At 48.1% G+C, this 17,410-nt stretch overlaps 1 protein-coding gene across 1 annotated transcript in view; it reads left to right on the top strand.

The window, feature by feature from the left end:
- Window positions 1-10,855, top strand: part of HCN2 (hyperpolarization activated cyclic nucleotide gated potassium and sodium channel 2) — a gene marked incomplete at its 5' end in the record, with an annotated part of 92,035 nt that extends 81,180 nt beyond the window's left edge. The window contains 5 exons of the mRNA XM_081320989.1: window positions 1,108-1,326; window positions 5,257-5,403; window positions 6,639-6,879; window positions 7,363-7,527; window positions 9,266-10,855. Coding sequence (XP_081177115.1) covers window positions 1,108-1,326; window positions 5,257-5,403; window positions 6,639-6,879; window positions 7,363-7,527; window positions 9,266-10,287 — 1,794 coding nt within the window. The 3' untranslated portion in view covers window positions 10,288-10,855. The remainder of the gene's footprint in view (window positions 1-1,107; window positions 1,327-5,256; window positions 5,404-6,638; window positions 6,880-7,362; window positions 7,528-9,265) is intronic.
- Between the last annotated feature and the right edge of the window lie 6,555 nt (window positions 10,856-17,410).

Genomic DNA, 17,410 nt, shown 5'->3' with positions numbered 1-17,410 from the left:
GAAGACTATCTGTGGGTTGCAGCGTTTGTAACTTCACACAGTCGTTTGTCAAGTTTCCGATGTATGGGCTTTTCAAGTGACTCTGAGGCATTGTTTACCTTAAAAGTCCTTTATTCAGCCTAATACACCGGCAAATGCTTGCTCGAAGGAAGCTGGAATCTGAAATCTCCGCCCCCTTGCACCATATATTAAAACACAATTCTCCACCTTTCTAATTTTGTCATTAATCATATTCTCCAATTAATTGAAAGAATCAGTTTCCCTTCCATTAGAAAACCCGCCAAGGTCTTATCTTCTTTAGTTAGAGATGGCCTTGAAGGTCCAATCCTCCTCTTCCCCCCTCCCAACCTTAAACTCAATCTCTTAAAGCAATACACAAGTTTAACATACCGTATTTTCTGGCGTATAAGACGACTGGGCGTATAAGACGACCCCCAACTTTTGAGAAGATTTTCATGCTTTAAAAAGTCGTCTTATACGCCGGAAAATACGGTATGAAATGGCTACTTCTGCATCTCTTGTCAAGCAAGAACATTCGATGTTAGCAGCGTTGACACATTAAGCAAATGGTTGCAAGTTGAGGACTCCCTGTATTTTACTGTTTTGCCTAAAGGAGAAAAGGTATAATGAGAAACGGCTGCCTTATCCAAAGTTATGTTTCAGATGTGCTCAGAAACTAAGGGTAAATATCTGTTCCCTGAGAATGGCATGGACAGAATTCCAGAAATTGGGCAAATTTGGGAAATATGCATTCATTGTCACAGTAAAGGTGCTGAGCTAGAAACTTAAGAGAGCATCAGTACCAAACTTTCTTTACACACGAAAGCTGTCTGAGTGACTTTGGAACAATCGCCAGGAGACTGTGAGTTCTAGTCCCACCTTAGAAATGAAAGCCCAGCTTCCCGTTTTCCTTCAGTTCCTTTGACCTCCAGTCTCGGATGTCACCCTTCCTAACCCATCTTCAGAATTTTGGATCTTAATAAAAAGAAAGATTTAACGTCGAAATAACATTGGCTCAGAATGATTTTTTTAGAAAAACGGGCATGGACCTAATTCTCTTTGCAGGAGAGTCTTTTTAACTGGAGTTGTGTCCTTTCTCTGTTGTAGAACGATTCCTGGAGTGAGCTGTACTCTTTTGCGCTCTTCAAGTCCATGAGCCACATGCTTTGCATCGGATACGGGCGCCAGGCGCCGGAAAGCATGACAGACATATGGCTGACGATGCTGAGCATGATCGTGGGAGCCACTTGCTATGCCATGTTCATTGGCCACGCCACGGCCCTCATCCAGTCTCTGGATTCCTCTCGGCGCCAGTATCAAGAAAAGGTACGAGAGGCTTGGGGAGTGGTCTGCTTTTTAAAGTAATTTCTTTTCATTTTCCTCCTTTTTCCCTTCTCTTTGGTTCCTTTTTCTTTTTTTCTTTCCCAACCTGTATTTCCCCCCCCCCCTTCTGTTCAGTCGTGTCCTATTCTCGGATACTGCCTGGATAAGTCCCTGCAGTCTTCTTGGCAAGGTTTTTCAGAAGTGGTTTGCTATTGCCTCTTTCCTAGGACTGGAAAAGAGTGACTGGTCCAACAACACCCAACTGGCTTTTAAGCCTAAGGCAGGACTGGAACTCACCATCTATTGGTGATTAGCCCCAAAACACTCAGCCTGTTTTCATGCCTAAGACGGGACTAGAACTCACCATCTCCTGGTGATTGGCCCCAAATCACTCAGCCTGCTTTCGTGCCTAAGGCGAGACTAGAACTCACCATCTCCTGGTGATTGGCCCCAAATCACTCAGCCTGCTTTCGTGCCTAAGGCGGGACTAGAACTCAGCATCTCCTGGTGATTGGCCCCAAAACACTCAGCCTGCTTTTGTGCCTAAGGCAAGACTAGAACTCAGCATCTCCTGGTGATTGGCCCCAAATCACTCAGCCTGCTTTCGTGCCTAAGGCGGGACTAGAACTCACCATCTCCTGGTGATTGGCCCCAAATCACTCAGCCTGCTTTCGTGCCTAAGGCGAGACTAGAACTCACCATCTCCTGGTGATTGGCCCCAAATCACTCAGCCTGCTTTCGTGCCTAAGGCGAGACTAGAACTCACCATCTCCTGGTGATTGGCCCCAAAACACTCAGCCTGCTTTCATGCCTAAGGCGGGACTAGAACTCACTGTTCTTAGATAATTGGCCTAAAGTTAGCTGGTCTACTTTCATGCCTAAGATGAAACTAGAACTCACAGTCTCCCAGTTTCTAGTGTGGTGCCTTAACCACTACAACAGACTGGGTCTCTGTACTGTGTATAGACACCAACAATACAATGGAGATTTTTTAAATGTACAGTTTAAGTAACTTCATGGCCATTAATATAAACTACACCCACCCCCAATATATCTTCAAAGGTTTAAGTCAGGGGTCTTCAAACCTGGCCCTTTTATGACTTGTGGACTTCAACAGCCAGAATTCCTCAGCCAGCATGCCTGGCTGAGGAATTCTGGGAGTTGAAGTCCACAAGTCATAAAAGGGCCAAGTTTGAAGACCCCTGGTTTAAGTTATCTAAATCATTATCGTGTTAAGAATCAGGTTAATATTGTAAAGTATAATTTGTTTACTTTACTTATTTATATTTCACATTTCTAAATAATTACTGCTACACCCAAATAATATAATGTATAACCTATAATACAGGTAGTTCTCAGCTTTTGACACTTCATTTAGTGACCATTCGAAGTTACAACGGCACTGGAAAAGGGACTTATGTCCATTTTTCACACTTACGACCACTGCAGCATCCCCATGGTCATGTGATTTACATACGGATGCTTGACAAATGACTCATATTTATGACAGTTACAGTGTCCCGGGGTCATGTGACCACTTTTTGCGAACTTCTGGCAAGCAAAGTCAATGGGGGAAGCCAGATTCAGTTAGCAACTGTGATGCAAACTTAACAACTGGTGTGATTCACTTAACAACTGTGGCAAGATGGGGCAATTTCTACCTGGGAAGGATAAGCGAGAAACTTAAGATGTGGACAGCATTCTTGATTTGCCATTTTTCTCCAAATCAAATCTCCCTCCTTTCCTTTTTTTGGACATCATTTTGCAATTATCTGAGAATTTCAGGTAATCTTATTTGAAGCAAGGGTCACCTAACTTTGTCTCTGACCACTCCCCTCCCCAATTAAAATTAACAGACCTTGGGAGATGAGTGGGGGATTGCCTAGAGCAGGGGCTTCCAAACTTGGCAATTTTAAGGCTTGTGGACTTCAATTCCCAGAATTCCTCAGCCAGCCATGCTGAGGAATTCTGGGAGTTGAAGTCCAGAAGTCTTAAAGTTGCCAAATTTGGAGGCCACACCGGCCTTCGAGAACAATCAGATAAGAGAAGAGGAGGGGGAGCCCAAAGCTGCATAACAAGCAGAGAAAGAAACTCAGAAGGAATCCTCCCTAATAATTTATCAGGCTGTGAAAAGGGACTGTGGGAGATTTACACTTACAGACTTGAAAGATTCTGTTAATGTAGTCATACAATAAAACAGAATTAGCTTATGTGGTCAAGTTTCCTGTCTGCTCTACCTGGGAAGGCTGATGTTTGGTAATACTCTGTGTAATCTTTTTTCTTTTCCTTATCTGTTTAATTAGTAGTAATTGTTCCCCTTTTCACTTGGATGGCCCATGGATTAAAATATTCTTTCCCCCCCGACACACCCCTAGATCAGGGGTAGGCAACCTTGGCTCTTTTATGACTCGTGGACTTCAGCTCCCAGAATTCCTGAGCCAGCGTGGCTCAGCTTGGAAACCTCTCCCTTTCCCCTCAGCATGGCTGGCTCAGGAATTCTGGGAGTTGAAGTCCACGAGTCATAAAGCGGCCTAGGCCTAGACCAGGGGTAGGCAACCTTGGCTCCCTCATGACTCGTGGACTTCAACTCCCAGAATTCCTGAGCCAGCATGGCTCAGCTTGGAAACCTCTCCCTTTCCCCTCAGCATGGCTGGCTCAGGAATTCTGGGAGTTGAAGTCCACGAGTCATAAAAGAGCCAAGTTGGCCTACCCCGGCCCTAGAGGTTTGAGTAGGGGTAGTCCTCAATGTACGGCCACAATTGAGCCCAAAATTTCCATTGCTAAGCAAGACAGTTGTTGAGTTTTGCCCGTTACAGCTTTTCTAGCCACAGTTGTCAAGTGAATCAGTTAGCAACAGGGTTGTTATGCGAATCTGCCTTCTCCCATGGACTTTGCCTCTTAGAAGGTCGCAAGAGAAGATCGTATGATCACGGGACACTGCAATCATCATAAATATGAACCAGTTGCCAAGCATCTGACTTTTGGTCACGTGATCAAACGGTCCTAAGTCACTTTTTTCAGTGCCCTTGTAACTTCAAATGGTCACTTAAACAAATGGCTGTAAGGCAAGGTCTGCCTGTATCTTGGATTCCAGCTCTTACAATTACCTGATTTGGCCTCTCGTTTTCTCTTTTAAGGTAGCTACTTTTCCCTGAAAAGGGATGCGGTGGCTCAGTGGGTTAGGATGCTGAGCTTGTCGATCAGAAGGTCGGCAGTTTGGCAGGTCAAATCCCGAGTGCCGCATAACAGAGTGAGCGCCTGTTACTCGTCCCAGCTTCTGCCAACCTAGCGGTTCGAAAGCACGTAAAAATGCAAGTAGAAAAATAGGGACCACTACGGTGGGAAGGTAACAGCGTTCCGTGTGCCTTTGGCGTCCAGTCATGCCGGCCACATGACCACGGAGACGTCCTCGGACAAGCGCTGGCTCTTCGGTTTTGAAACGGAGATGAGCACCGGCCCCTAGAGTTGAAAACGATTAGCACGCATGTGCGGGGGAACCTTTACCTTTACCTTTTACTTTTCCCTGTCTTTAGTTTTTTGGCAGAAGTCTCTTTTCCTGAGTCTGCTCCCTTTTCTCCTTGGCTCCTGAGCAGCCAGGGAAGCAGCTGTTGCCAGCTGTGATGCAATAGACCAGAGGTCCCCAACCTTTTGGGCACCAGGGATCGGTTGCGTGGAGAAATGTTTTTCCACGGACAGGAGACTGCGTGGTTTCGTGTGCTGCCCACATCCCACGGATGGGGCTTTGCTTGTTTGTGCGGAATCTGTTGCTGGCATGCCACGGCCCGGTACAGGTCCACAAACCGAGGGTTGGAGACCTCTGCAACAGACCTTTCTCCAGCCTGGTTTGATTTCCCTCTTCTTTGCATTCCTCAAGTGAGACATTCTGCTTAAACTCTCCCACTTTATTTCTCCTCCACCTTCTGCCTCCTGCAGTACAAGCAAGTGGAACAGTACATGTCCTTCCACAAGCTGCCCGCTGACTTCCGGCAGAAGATCCATGACTACTATGAACATCGCTACCAGGGCAAAATGTTTGATGAGGACAGCATCCTTGAGGAGCTGAACGAGCCTCTGCGAGAGGTAAGACTCAGCCATGCACCGTAAGGGGATGGACCATGAGAAGGTGGACAAGCAAGGGGTAGATCTTGGCTGAAGGTCGTCAAAGTCCAATCGCAGAGTTTAACAGAAAAACAGAGTTGGAAGGGACCTTGGAGGTCTTCTAGAATTTAGTCCAACCTCCTGCTCAAGCAGGAGTCCTTGTATCATTTGAGACAAATGGCGGTCCAATCTCTTCTTAAAACCCTCCAGTGTTGGAGCACCTGCAACTTCTGGAGATAAGTTGTTCCACTGATTAATTGTTCTCACTGTCAGGAAATTTCTCCTTAGTTCCAGGTTGCTTCTCTCCTTGATTAGTTTCCATCCATTGCTTCTTGTCCTGCCTTTGGGTGCTTTGGAGATTAGCTTGACTCCCTCTTCTTTGGGGCAGCCCCTGAGATATTGGAACACTGCTACTCCTTCTCTTTGTTAGACTAGACTTATCCAATCCCCACAATGGTTCATCAGACTGAACTTGAAAACGGAGCCTCCATATTTAGGCATCGCGTAGCAGAGTGAGTGCCTGTTACTCGTCCCAGCTTCTGGCAACCTAGCAGTTCGAAAGCATGTAAAAAAAAAATGCAAGTAGAAAAATAGGGACCACTACGGTGGGAAGGTAACAGCATTCCGTGCGCCTTTGGCGTCTAGTCATGCCGGCCACATGACCACGGAGACGTCCTCAGACAAGCGCTGGCTCTTCGGCTTTGAAACGGAGATGAGCACCGGCCCCTAGAGTCAGAAACAACTAGCACGCATGTGCGGGGGAAGCTTTACCTTTACCTTTACCTTACCTTAGGCAACCTTGGTATGTCATTTCATGGGTTATCTCTTTCTGGGATCTGCTAACTAAGGTTGGTTGGTCTAAATCAGTGTTTCTGAATCTTGGCAATTTTAAGATCCGTGGACTTTCAATTCCCAGAATTCCCCAGCCAGCAGCAATTCCACACAACGTAAAATTACAAGGTTGAGAAACACCGATTTAAGATTCCAACTTCCTATCTTAAAAGGACCCCAAACTTCAAAAAATTGGGGGGGGGGTTTTAACACAAAAGTCTGAGCCCGCCCTTTTTTAAGAGAACATGGAGGTCCCACAAACAGCACTGTGGCTTATTAATGAACAGTTGTCCTCTCTTGACACAAAGGAACGTGTAAGAAAAAGCTGAGCGATTTTTGCAATAAATCATGTTAAGACTTTTTTTTTTTGGTCTGTCGCTCTTCAGGAGATCGTCAACTTCAACTGTCGCAAACTGGTGGCCTCCATGCCACTCTTTGCCAACGCCGACCCCAATTTTGTCACAGCTATGCTCACCAAATTGAGATTTGAAGTATTTCAACCAGGGGACTACATCATCAGAGAAGGGACCATCGGGAAAAAGATGTACTTCATCCAGCATGGGGTGGTCAGTGTCCTTACAAAAGGCAATAAAGAGATGAAGCTTTCAGATGGTTCCTACTTTGGAGGTGAGATAAATCAAGGCCATCTTCATTCATTTACATATCTGTGGCATTCTAAGGACAGGTTTCGTTGCCTTCCTAAAATGAGGTACCGTTGGCATGTGGAGAACATAAGTTTGGTGCGGTTTCAAAATGGCTGCCACAGAGGACTTGACCGTTCCCAAAATGGCTGTCAAGATAGGCATGAGCAAGTCTCAAACTGCCCAGAGGACAAAATGGCCGCAAAGAATTTTTTTTGATCTTCGGGTTGAGGAAAGAAAAAGATAACTTAATTTAAAATTATGGCACTTATAGCAACCGGCTTGACTGGAAATAGTTGAAGGGGGAAAAAAGACAACATTGGATCCGGTAAATATCTAGGTAGGCTTTGTGCACAACAGGAAGAAGTTGGGTTTAACCCTACGGGGAATGTATTCCTCTATCATTAAGGGGAAAGTCATTGGGAATCTAATTTGTGGATTTGAATTCACTTTTTCATCTTTTCTCCAGAGATTTGCCTCCTGACCAGAGGGCGTCGCACAGCGAGTGTTCGCGCGGACACCTATTGTCGCTTGTATTCCCTCTCTGTGGACAATTTTAATGAGGTCCTAGAAGAATACCCCATGATGAGGCGGGCTTTCGAAACCGTTGCTCTGGATCGCCTGGATCGCATTGGTATGCTGGGAGAATTGGCATGGGGAGGGAAGGGGCGGGGCTGATGGGCCATAGTGTCCCAGCTGAACACTCTGAAAAAAAGGCATCCAGATTTTATTTGGAAACTATGAGCTGCCCATTAGAGGTACGATATAGGTCAGGGGTCTTCAAACATGGCCCTTTCATGACTTGTGGACTTCGACTCCCAGAATTCCTCAGCCAGGCACGCTGGCTGAGGAATTCTGGGAGTCGAAGTCCACAAGTCATCAGAGGGCCATGTTTGAAGACCTCTGACATAGATAGTCCTCAACTTATGACCGCAATTGAGCCCAAAATTTCCGCTGCTCAGCGAGACATTTGTTAAATTACTTTTGTCCATTTTACAACCTTTCTTGCCACTGTTATTACATGAATCACAGCAGTTGTTAAGTCAGACAGTTGTTAAATGAATCCAGCTTCCCCCTTGATTTTGCTTGTCAGAAGATCGCAAAAGGGGAATCACGTGACCCCAGGACACGGCAACCATCATAAATATGACTCAGTTGCCAAGTGCCTGAATTTTGATCACCTGACCCTGGGGATGCTGTAACAGTTGTAAGTGTAAAAAATGGATATAAGTCCCTTTTTTCAATGGTATTGTAACTTTGAATGGTCACTAAATGAATGTGTGTAAGTTGAAGACTACCTGCATTCAAGATGTTTCAGGTATTTGAGCCTAACTCTTCCATGAAATGTCCCATCTCATGTAGGAAACCCACTTAGTTCAAGCGCTAAGCGCTTTGAAAATATTTATTTTCATTGGTTGATTGATTGCTTGGTTCGTTCGTTCGTTCATTCGTTCATTCTGCTTCTCATCTCCCAAGGTGACCCTGGGCAGCTTGAATATCTAAAAAGTCAGAGCTGCAATTTAAACAACCTTTTTCGTAGTGGTCGTTAAGCGAATACCACCGTCATTAAATGAACCCATGGTTTGCTATGGGTGCAGTTGTGTCGAGAACTGGAAGTAAATGTCGGTTTGCGGCAAAACCATCTTAAAACACAAGTCAGGTGACCGCGGGATGCTGCAAACAGCCTTAAATGCAGCCCAGCTGGCGAGCGTCCGAAGTGTGGTCATGTGACTGGGGAGCAACCATTGGAACTTTGAAACTGGGTTTTAAGTACCTTCCCCCCAGGTAGATCCATGGTAACTTCGAACAGTCCCCAAGCAACTGGTCGTAAGTTGAGGACTATCTGTAGTTTTCCATGGGTACGGGAGGTGCTATGCAAAGACGTCAGTGGACCTGCCTATCTATGGAGGTTCCCAGTCATCCCGGTCATGGTTGTCCCAAAGGTGCTTTTTCTAAAGGCAACTGGACTTTGCTTTTTCCTTGAAGACGTTTCTCTTCTCATCCCAAGAAGCTTCTTCAGTTCTGAGTGAATGGGGGAGAATGGAAGGATTTATTTTCCTTTGCAGTCATCTGGTCGTTCGCGTTCTCTCTGAGGACTGACCTTTCAGCAGTTCCCTGAGGGCACAGATTAAACCTCCAAGTGTCCTCAACGATTCTCAGAGAGAGCGCGAACGACCAGATGACTGCAAAGGAATATAGGTCCTTCCATTCTCCCCCATTCAGTCAGAACTGAAGAAGCTTCTTGGGATGAGAAGCGAAACGTCTTCAAGGAAAAAAACCAAAAGAAGTCCAGTTGGCCTTTGGGAAAAGCACCTTTGGAAGGGTGGACCTGGACTGCAAGGAAGCCATTGTCTTCTGCTCTTCTCTTGCAGGGAAGAAAAACTCCATTCTCCTGCACAAGGTGCAGCACGACCTCAATTCCGGCGTCTTCAACAACCAGGAGAACGAGATTATCCAGGAGATTGTCAAGTACGACCGGGAGATGGTTCAGCAGGCCGAGTTCCATCAGCACACCGCCGTGTACACCCCCGCTCAGCCCCAGGTCACTTCGGCGATCGCCACCCTCCAGCAGGCCGTGGCTATGAGTTTCTGCCCGCAGATGGCCAACCCACTAGTCGGCCCAATCAGCCTCGGCTCCCCACGGATGGTCCGCCGGCTCCAGTACCAAGGCGGTCTCCCGGGGGCCTTTGCCATCTCACCAGCCTTGCTTCAGCAGCATCACCAGCAACAGCTGAGCCTACAGCAGCAGCAACAACTGGGTGGCCCTGTGCTCCAGAACGTGCCGCGGCCCCTGCAGCCCAACGCCCCACTCCAGCAGCAGCACGCCCCTCCCCAGCCTCCGCTGGCCTCTTCCACCGGCCCCTTCCCCTCTGTGGTGTCCAGTCCCTCTTCCCAAAGCCCTCACACCAGCCGGACGTTCCCATATGGGGGTGCCAAGGGTCAGTCAGGGTCCCAGCTCTCGCTAACTCAGCAGAAGCCGCCCGGGTCGCCGCAGCGGCTGGCGGCTCACAAGAGCACCCAGGCCCTTCACACGAGGAGTCTCAGCCAGGAGACTCGGCCTCTTTCAGCCTCCCAGCCCTCCCTCCCCCATGGCGCTCCTCAGACGCCGGGCCAGAGCCCGCCGTCCTCGGCTCACGAGTCCACCGCTTCGATCACCCCTGGGCAGGGGGCCACACCGTCGTCGCCTGCCACTTCGACCCAGAATGCTGGTAACACCCCGCCAGCCACATTGCGGCCGGCAGCCCGGGTGCCCCACCAGATAACCATGGCCGCCGCATACCCTGGGACAGCCGCCTCAGGCATTCAGCAGGACTCAGGCACTGCCCGCAAGGATTCCATCATTAGCGCCCCTGATACGGACTCAGCAAAATCTAGGCTTCCGTCCAATTTGTGACCCTCGGTTTAATCTGCAGGAGGGAGGGGGATCTGGTCGGGCCAGGAGGATAGGACGCCCCTCACCCTAGCTGTGGGGCAGCATGAACTGGCAAAGGGGCAGTTCTGTGGTACTTCTCTCGGCTCTTTTTCTGTCATGCTGACCATCACTTGCTCTGCAATATTAGCGGGGAAGAAGGGCCCGCATAGTCGTGTGCTTAACCAGGTGGGGCTGGGGCACATGGGATACGGCGTCAGGGAAGCTTGGCGGGACTTCTGCCTCTGCAGGAGGAGCAGTGCGCTTGGGGTGGTTTTCCCTAGCCAGGAGACAGGGTGCCAGGGACGAAGGAGCCGCCCTCTTCCTCCCCCAAAGTTTGGCTCCTGTGTGGCTGTTCATTCTTCATCCCGCCTCGCCCTGCTGTGTCCATTCCGTGGAAAGCCATATCTAGATTCTCATGCAATTTAATCCAGTGTGTGTAAAATATATACATACTTATATATATAGATATATATATATATACATATATATAAAATACAGAGAGAAAAATTATATATATTTAGGAGTTAAACCGCATACGCAATGCCTTATATGCCACGCACCGTGCTGAACCCAAAGGGGAGAGGCCTGTTGAGGGGACATCAGGAAGAACGGGGGTCAGTCTTTCAGGCCCATCTTTGCTCATCCCTAGGACAGTGTTTCTTAACCTTGGTCGTTTAAACTGTGTGGACTTCAACTCCCAGAATTCCCCAGCCAGCAGGGGGAAATCAACAGGCGGAATTATGGGAGTTGAAGTCCACACATATGAGTTGGGGAATTCTGGGAGTTGAAGTCCAGACAACATAAAACCATGTGCAATGTGAAACATTGCCACGAAGGACCAAAAGTGTGTTGGCGCTCAGGATTAAAGCCGCCATTTTGTGGAATTCTCTTTATTTCAGACTGATTTCTATTAAGTGACAGATCAGTTTGCATTTTGCTTCCCTGGAGCAATGACTTAGGGATAGTCCTTGACTTACGATTATTTGTATAAAATGAAGGTTCAAAGTTACAGTGACCTCAGAAAAAGTGGCTTATGACCTGTCCCTGACATTATGACCTGCATTACGTCATCCCCATGGTCGTATGATTGCTATTCAGGCACTTGTCAACCAGCTCGCAAGTATGATGAATGCGACATCTTGCGATTACGTGATTTGATTTACGACCTCCCCAGATGGCTTCTGACAAGAAAAATGTCAATTGGGAAGACTGGATTCACATTATTCACTGAATAGCTGCAGTTAAAATACTGCCCCCCCCCTCAAAAAAAATGGATCCAGTGACATGATGACTCACTTTATGACTGCCTGTGATTTTCCCCCTCCCTTTTCCCTATGGTGCCTTCTTCTGTGGATCCTGTCTTTCCCTTGGGGGGAATCGGGGTAGAGTTGCAGAGATCATTAATCACAGATCCTGTGCCTTTAGGTCAACCAGTGAGACACAGAAAAGCAACTGTGAATACTTTAGTCCAGGGGTAGGCAACTTTGGCTCTTTGATGACTGGTGGACTTCAACTCCCAGAATTCCTGAGCCAGCCATGCTGAGGGAAAAGGGAGAGGTTTCTAAGGTGAGCCATGCTGGCTCAGGAATTCTGGGAGTTGAAGTCCACGAGTCATTAAAGAGCCAAGGTTGCCTACTCCTCCTTTAGTCAGAGGTTTTTGTTGTTGTTTTTTTGACAACGAAGGAAATGTGCTTTCTGGGCTGGCAGCTCTCTTGCATTGCTCTGATGGTCCTTTGAGGATTAGCGTCGTTTTTAAAGCGTTAGACCTGGTTTTTCCCCCCACCAAGCCGCGGCTTGGCCTGAGAGGGAGAGATGGGCCCAAAATCAACCAGTGAGTTCTGGTGGCTGATGAGGCACAGGAACCGGCGTCTCTGTCTACCTCTAATCCAGCACCACTACACCACTCAGCCACCAAGCACCCTTAGGCAGAACCTCCTGTCTTTTCATTCTCCAGGGTCTGGGAAAGCACCCGGCCAGGCTTCTCCCTATGAAAAGGCTGGTTAGGAAGCAGACTAAACAACATCTGTTGTGTTTAGTCTGTGGTCTCGTTGTGCCCCTCTTTATCACTTTACGGGGCGTTGTATGGGGGCAATTGGAAGGTGGATGGATTCTGTAATGGAGATTGCATGGTGGGCATGCAGTCATTCAGGCTATAACTCTCCAGTGATTCCCACCAGATCGTAAGAGTCGATGCTGGGGCCCTGATCGTGTTGGGTCACTCACTTGGCACAAGTAGTTCTTGACTTACAAGCACAATGGAGCCCCAAATTTGAGTAGGGGACTGGAAGCTAAAACATACAAAGAACGGTTACTTGCTGGCTTGGGTATGTCTGGTTCAAAGGTAGGCCACCTTGGCTCCTTTATGACTGACTTGTGGACTTCAACTCCCAGAATTCCTGAGCCAGCCGTCCTGAGGGGAAAGGGAGAGGTTTCCAAGCTGAGCCACGCTGGCTCAGGAATTCTGGGAGTTGAAGTCCATGAGTCATCAAAGAGCCAAGGTTGCCTACCCCTGGTCTAGGCCTAGGCCGCTTTATGACTGGTGGACTTTAACTCCCAGAATTCCTGAGCCAGCCGTCCTGAGGGGAAAGGGAGAGGTTTCCAAGCTGAGCCATGCCGGCTCAGGAATTCTGGGAGTTGAAGTTGAAGAGCCAAGGTTGCCCACCCCTGGTCTAGTTTAATGAAAAGAAGGACTAGTAGTGACATGATAGCAGTCTTCCAATATCTCAGGGCCTGCCCCAAAGAAAAGGGAGTCAACCTATTCTCCAAAGCACCAGAAGGCAGGACAAGAAGCGATGGATGAAAATTAATCAAGGAGAAAACCAAGCTGGAACTAAAATAAAATTTACTGACAGAACAATTAATCAGTGGAACGACTTGCCTCCAGAGGTTGTGGGCACTCCATCACTGCAGGGTTTTAACAAGAGATTAGACAGTCTGGGATGGTACAGGGTTTCCTGTTTGAGCAGGGAGGTGGACTAGAAGACCTCCAAGATCCCTTCCATCTCTGTTATTCTGTTATTTCCATTGCTAAGAAAGACAGTTAAGTGAGTTTTGCCTCACTTTACGAGTTTTCTTGCCACAGTTGTTTATTGACTAACACATTAAGGGAATCTACTTTCCTCCTTTAACTTTGGTTGAAAGAAGATCGCAAAAGGCGCTCATAGGACTCTGGATCACTGCAGCCATCATAAATGTGAGTCAGTTGCCAAGCATCCAAGTTTTGATCATGGCATTGGTCATAAGTGTGAAAAAATGGTCATTAGTCACTTTTTTCAGTGCCGTACCTTGAGCGGTCACTAAATGAATGATGTAAGTTGAGGACTACCTGTATTGCAGAAAAGTAGGCAGACACTAGGCCAGGGGTAGGCAACCTTTTATGACTCGTGGACTTCAACTCCCAGAATTCCTGAGCCAGCCATGCTGAGGGGAAAGGGAAAGGTTTCCAAGCTGAGCCATGCTGGCTCAGGAATTCTGGGAGTTGAAGTCCACGAGTCATAAAAGAGCCAAGGTTGCCTACCCCTGCACTAGGCAAAGTAAAGAAATAAGAAATTTTTATCTACCACCCAGAGTCTAGTGGATTCTGAATGGTATGTAAAACTCTCTTTACTTTTTTGCTGCAGCCACTGGCTGCCTACTTTTTTGGGCAGCCAGTAATCTTTAAATAGTAATACAGGTTGTCGTCCTTTAGTGACCACCATCAGGACAAGCAGTTTGGGTTATTAAGCAAAATGGTGGCTGAGTAAAACCGGCCGTGTTTATCGTCTTGTTCAACTTTGCTTTACAAACTTGCGCAAGTTATAAAACCAAGGATTGGTTGTAAAGTTACTTTTTCATCCCAGTTGTAACTGCAAATGGTCGGTAAGCGAGGCAGTCGCTAAATGAGGACTCTAATAACGATTACTCTTTGCTGCTGTGAATGGCTATCTGGATTTGAGCATCAGTGGCTGGAACACAGGGTTTCCTAGGTACGTGTGAAAAGTCCTGTTCATTTTGGCAGCTGTGACTCTCAGTAACATTTTGTAGGGGGAAAAGACCATTAAGCAACCCTGAAACTTGAATCGGGAAGGATAGGAAAACCCAACTTTTGCAGGCAGGCCTCGAGTTACAACAGGTCATTTAGTGACCGTTCGAAGCTACAACGGCACTGAAAAAAGTGACATGTCCATTTTTCACACTTAAGACCGTTGCAGCATCCCCATGGTCACGTGATGAATAGAATAGAATAGAATAGAATAGAACAGAACAGAACAGAACAGAACAGAACAGAACAGAATAGAATAGAATAGAATAGAATCTTTATTGAGAATAGAATAGAATAGAATATTGAGAATTAGAATAGAATAGAATAGAATAGAATAGAATAGAATAGAATAGAATAGAATAGAATAGAATAGAATAGAATAGAATAGAACAGAACAGAACAGAATAGAATAGAATAGAATAGAATAGAATAGAATAGAATTGGAAGGGACCTTGGAGGTCTTCTAGTCCAGCCCCCTGCTCAGGAAGGAGAACCTGTACCATCTCAGACAGGTGAATGTCTAGTCTCTTCTTAAAAATCTCCAGTGATGGAGCGCCCACGATTTCTGGAGGCAAAGCTGTTCCACTGGTTGATGGTCCTCACGCTCAGGAAGTTTCTCCTTAATTCCAGGTTGCTTCTCTCCTTGACCAGTTTCCAACCACTGTTTCTCGTCCCTCCCTCTGGTGCTTTGGTGAACAACCTGGCCCCCTCTGCCTTGTGGCAGCCCTTCAGATACTGGAAGACTGCTATCATGTCTCCCCTATTTCTTCTTTTCTTTAGACCAACCAAACCCAAGTCCCGCAGCCGTTCTTTGTATGTTTTAGTCTCCAGGCCTTTGATCACCTTAGATCAGGGGTCGGCAACCTAAAAAAGAAAAAGAGCCACTGGGAACCGGTTCCATCACAAATTAAAAAAAGAGGGAGCCGCGTGCGTGTGTCCATGCACGCGCATGCGCAAAAAGGTTTTTTGCGCATGCGCGGACGCACGCGGCTGCCATTTTTTTAAAAATGAGATGGAACCGGTTCCCGGTTGCCCGATGGCGACGGCCCGTCTGCAAAGCTGCCGCTTTCGGCAGCTTTGCAGACGGGCCGTGGCAGCTTCCTCAAAGAGCGGCGCCCCTGCCCATTCCGAGAGGTGCGCGCGCACCTCTCCGAACGACCGGAGGTGCGCGCGTACCTCCGCGCGAATGGGCAGCGGTGCCGCTCTTTCAGGAAGCTGCCGCTTTCGGCAGCTTCCTGAAAGAGCGGCGCCGCTGCCCCTTCGCACGGAGGTACGCGCGCACCTCCCCAAAGGTTTGGGGAGGTGCGCGCGCACCTCCGGTCGTTCGGAGAGGTGCGCGCGCACCTCTCGGAATGGGCAGGGGCGCCGCTCTTTGCGGAAGCTGCCGCGGCCCGTCTGCTAAGCTGCCGCTTTCGGCAGCTTCACAGACGGGCCGCGGTGGGCTTCCTGAAAGAGCGGCACCGCTGCCCGTTCGCGCAGAGGTACGCGCGCACCTCCCCAAAGGTTTGGGGAGGTGCGCGCGCACCTCCGGTCGTTCGGAGAGGTGTGCGCGCACCTCTCGGAATGGGCAGGGGCGCCGTTCTTTGCGGAAGCTGCCGCGGCCCGTCTGCTAAGCTGCCGCTTTCGGCAGCTTCACAGACGGGCCGCGGCGGGCTTCCTGAAAGAGCGGCATCGCTGCCCATTCGCGCGGAGGTACGCGCGCACCTCTCCAAAGGTTTGGGGAGGTGCGCGCGCACCTCCGCCCATTCGGGGAGGTGCGCGTGCACCTCTCCAAACGGGCGGTGCCACTCTCCATTTGGAGAGGTGCGCGCGCACCACTGCCCGTTGGAAGAGGTGCGCGCGCACCGGGCGGCTGGGAGCCGCAAGAGACGGCTCAAAGAGCCGCATGCGGCTCCGGAGCCGCAGGTTGCCGACCTGTGCCTTAGATGCTCTTCTCTGAATTTTTTCCAAAACTCTCAATATCTGATCGATTCAGACACTTGGCAACTGGTTCATATTTATGACGGTCGCAGTGTCCCAGGGTTACGCAATCCCCTTTTGCGACCTTCTGACAAGCAAAGTCAAGGGGAAGTCAGATTCACTTAACAACCGCGTTACTAACTGTAATGATTCACTTAACAATTGTGGCAAGAAAGGTGGTCGTATGGGCCCCAACTAACAAATTTTGAACTCGGTTGTGATTGTAAGTCAAGGACTGCCAATACTGATCAGAATCGAGCTTTGTTTTCCCCCCCTCCCGCAAATATAACGATCATCGTGGATGCCTTTGTCTTTAGAAGATTATTTGACAATCTTTCATCAGTGATCCCAGTTTGAACAGTTCTGGGTGCCGTGCATGAGCAGTCCACAGACTTGCCATAAAGGTAGTCCTCGTTGAGGGACTGTGGCCGTTTTCCGTTTTCATTGAAGGTAGTGAAAAAGTAACTTTGCGACCAATCCTCACATTTGTGACCCTCGCCGGCTGGTAGAAGCTGTAGTATGATCTCAAGTACACGCATGGTTTTCACTAGCTACTGTTTTGCTTAACAGCCAAGTTGCCAGTCCCAATTGTGGTTGCTAAATGAGGATGACACATACAGAACTGATGGAAATAGGCTGTTCTTTTCATATGCCACCTTGGAGGCGGTGCCAAGACAGCATTTTTTTAGGTTCTTGCAGAAGAAAGTTCGAATAAATCTTGAGTTTGTGTTGGAAGCCATAAAAATGGCTGTACACATGGTCCCCGGCTTACAACCATTCATTTAGCGACCGTTCAAAATTACAACAGTACTGAAAAAAGTGACACGATCGTTTTTCACACGATCGTTGCAGCCTCCCCAGGGTCACGTGATCAAAATTCAGAGACTTGGCAACTGGCTCCTATTTAGGACCGTTGCAGCGTCCCGGGATCACGTGATCCCCTTTGGCAACTTTCTGACAAGCAAGGTCAATGGGGGAAGCCAGATTCACTTAACAACTGAACAACTGCAGTGATTCACTTAACGACTCTGGCAAGAAAAGTCGTAAAAATGGGGCGAGACTCATTTAACAACGGAAACTTTGGGCTCCGTTGTGGCTGTAAGGACTAGCTGTGATTGAAAGGAT

This window comes from Vipera berus (assembly GCF_964194415.1).
Source record: "Vipera berus genome assembly, chromosome: 1".
In the NCBI taxonomy this organism is placed as follows: domain Eukaryota; kingdom Metazoa; phylum Chordata; class Lepidosauria; order Squamata; family Viperidae; genus Vipera; species Vipera berus.
Note: the sequence above shows the minus strand (reverse complement) of the source record. Positions and strands in the feature narration are given on the sequence as shown.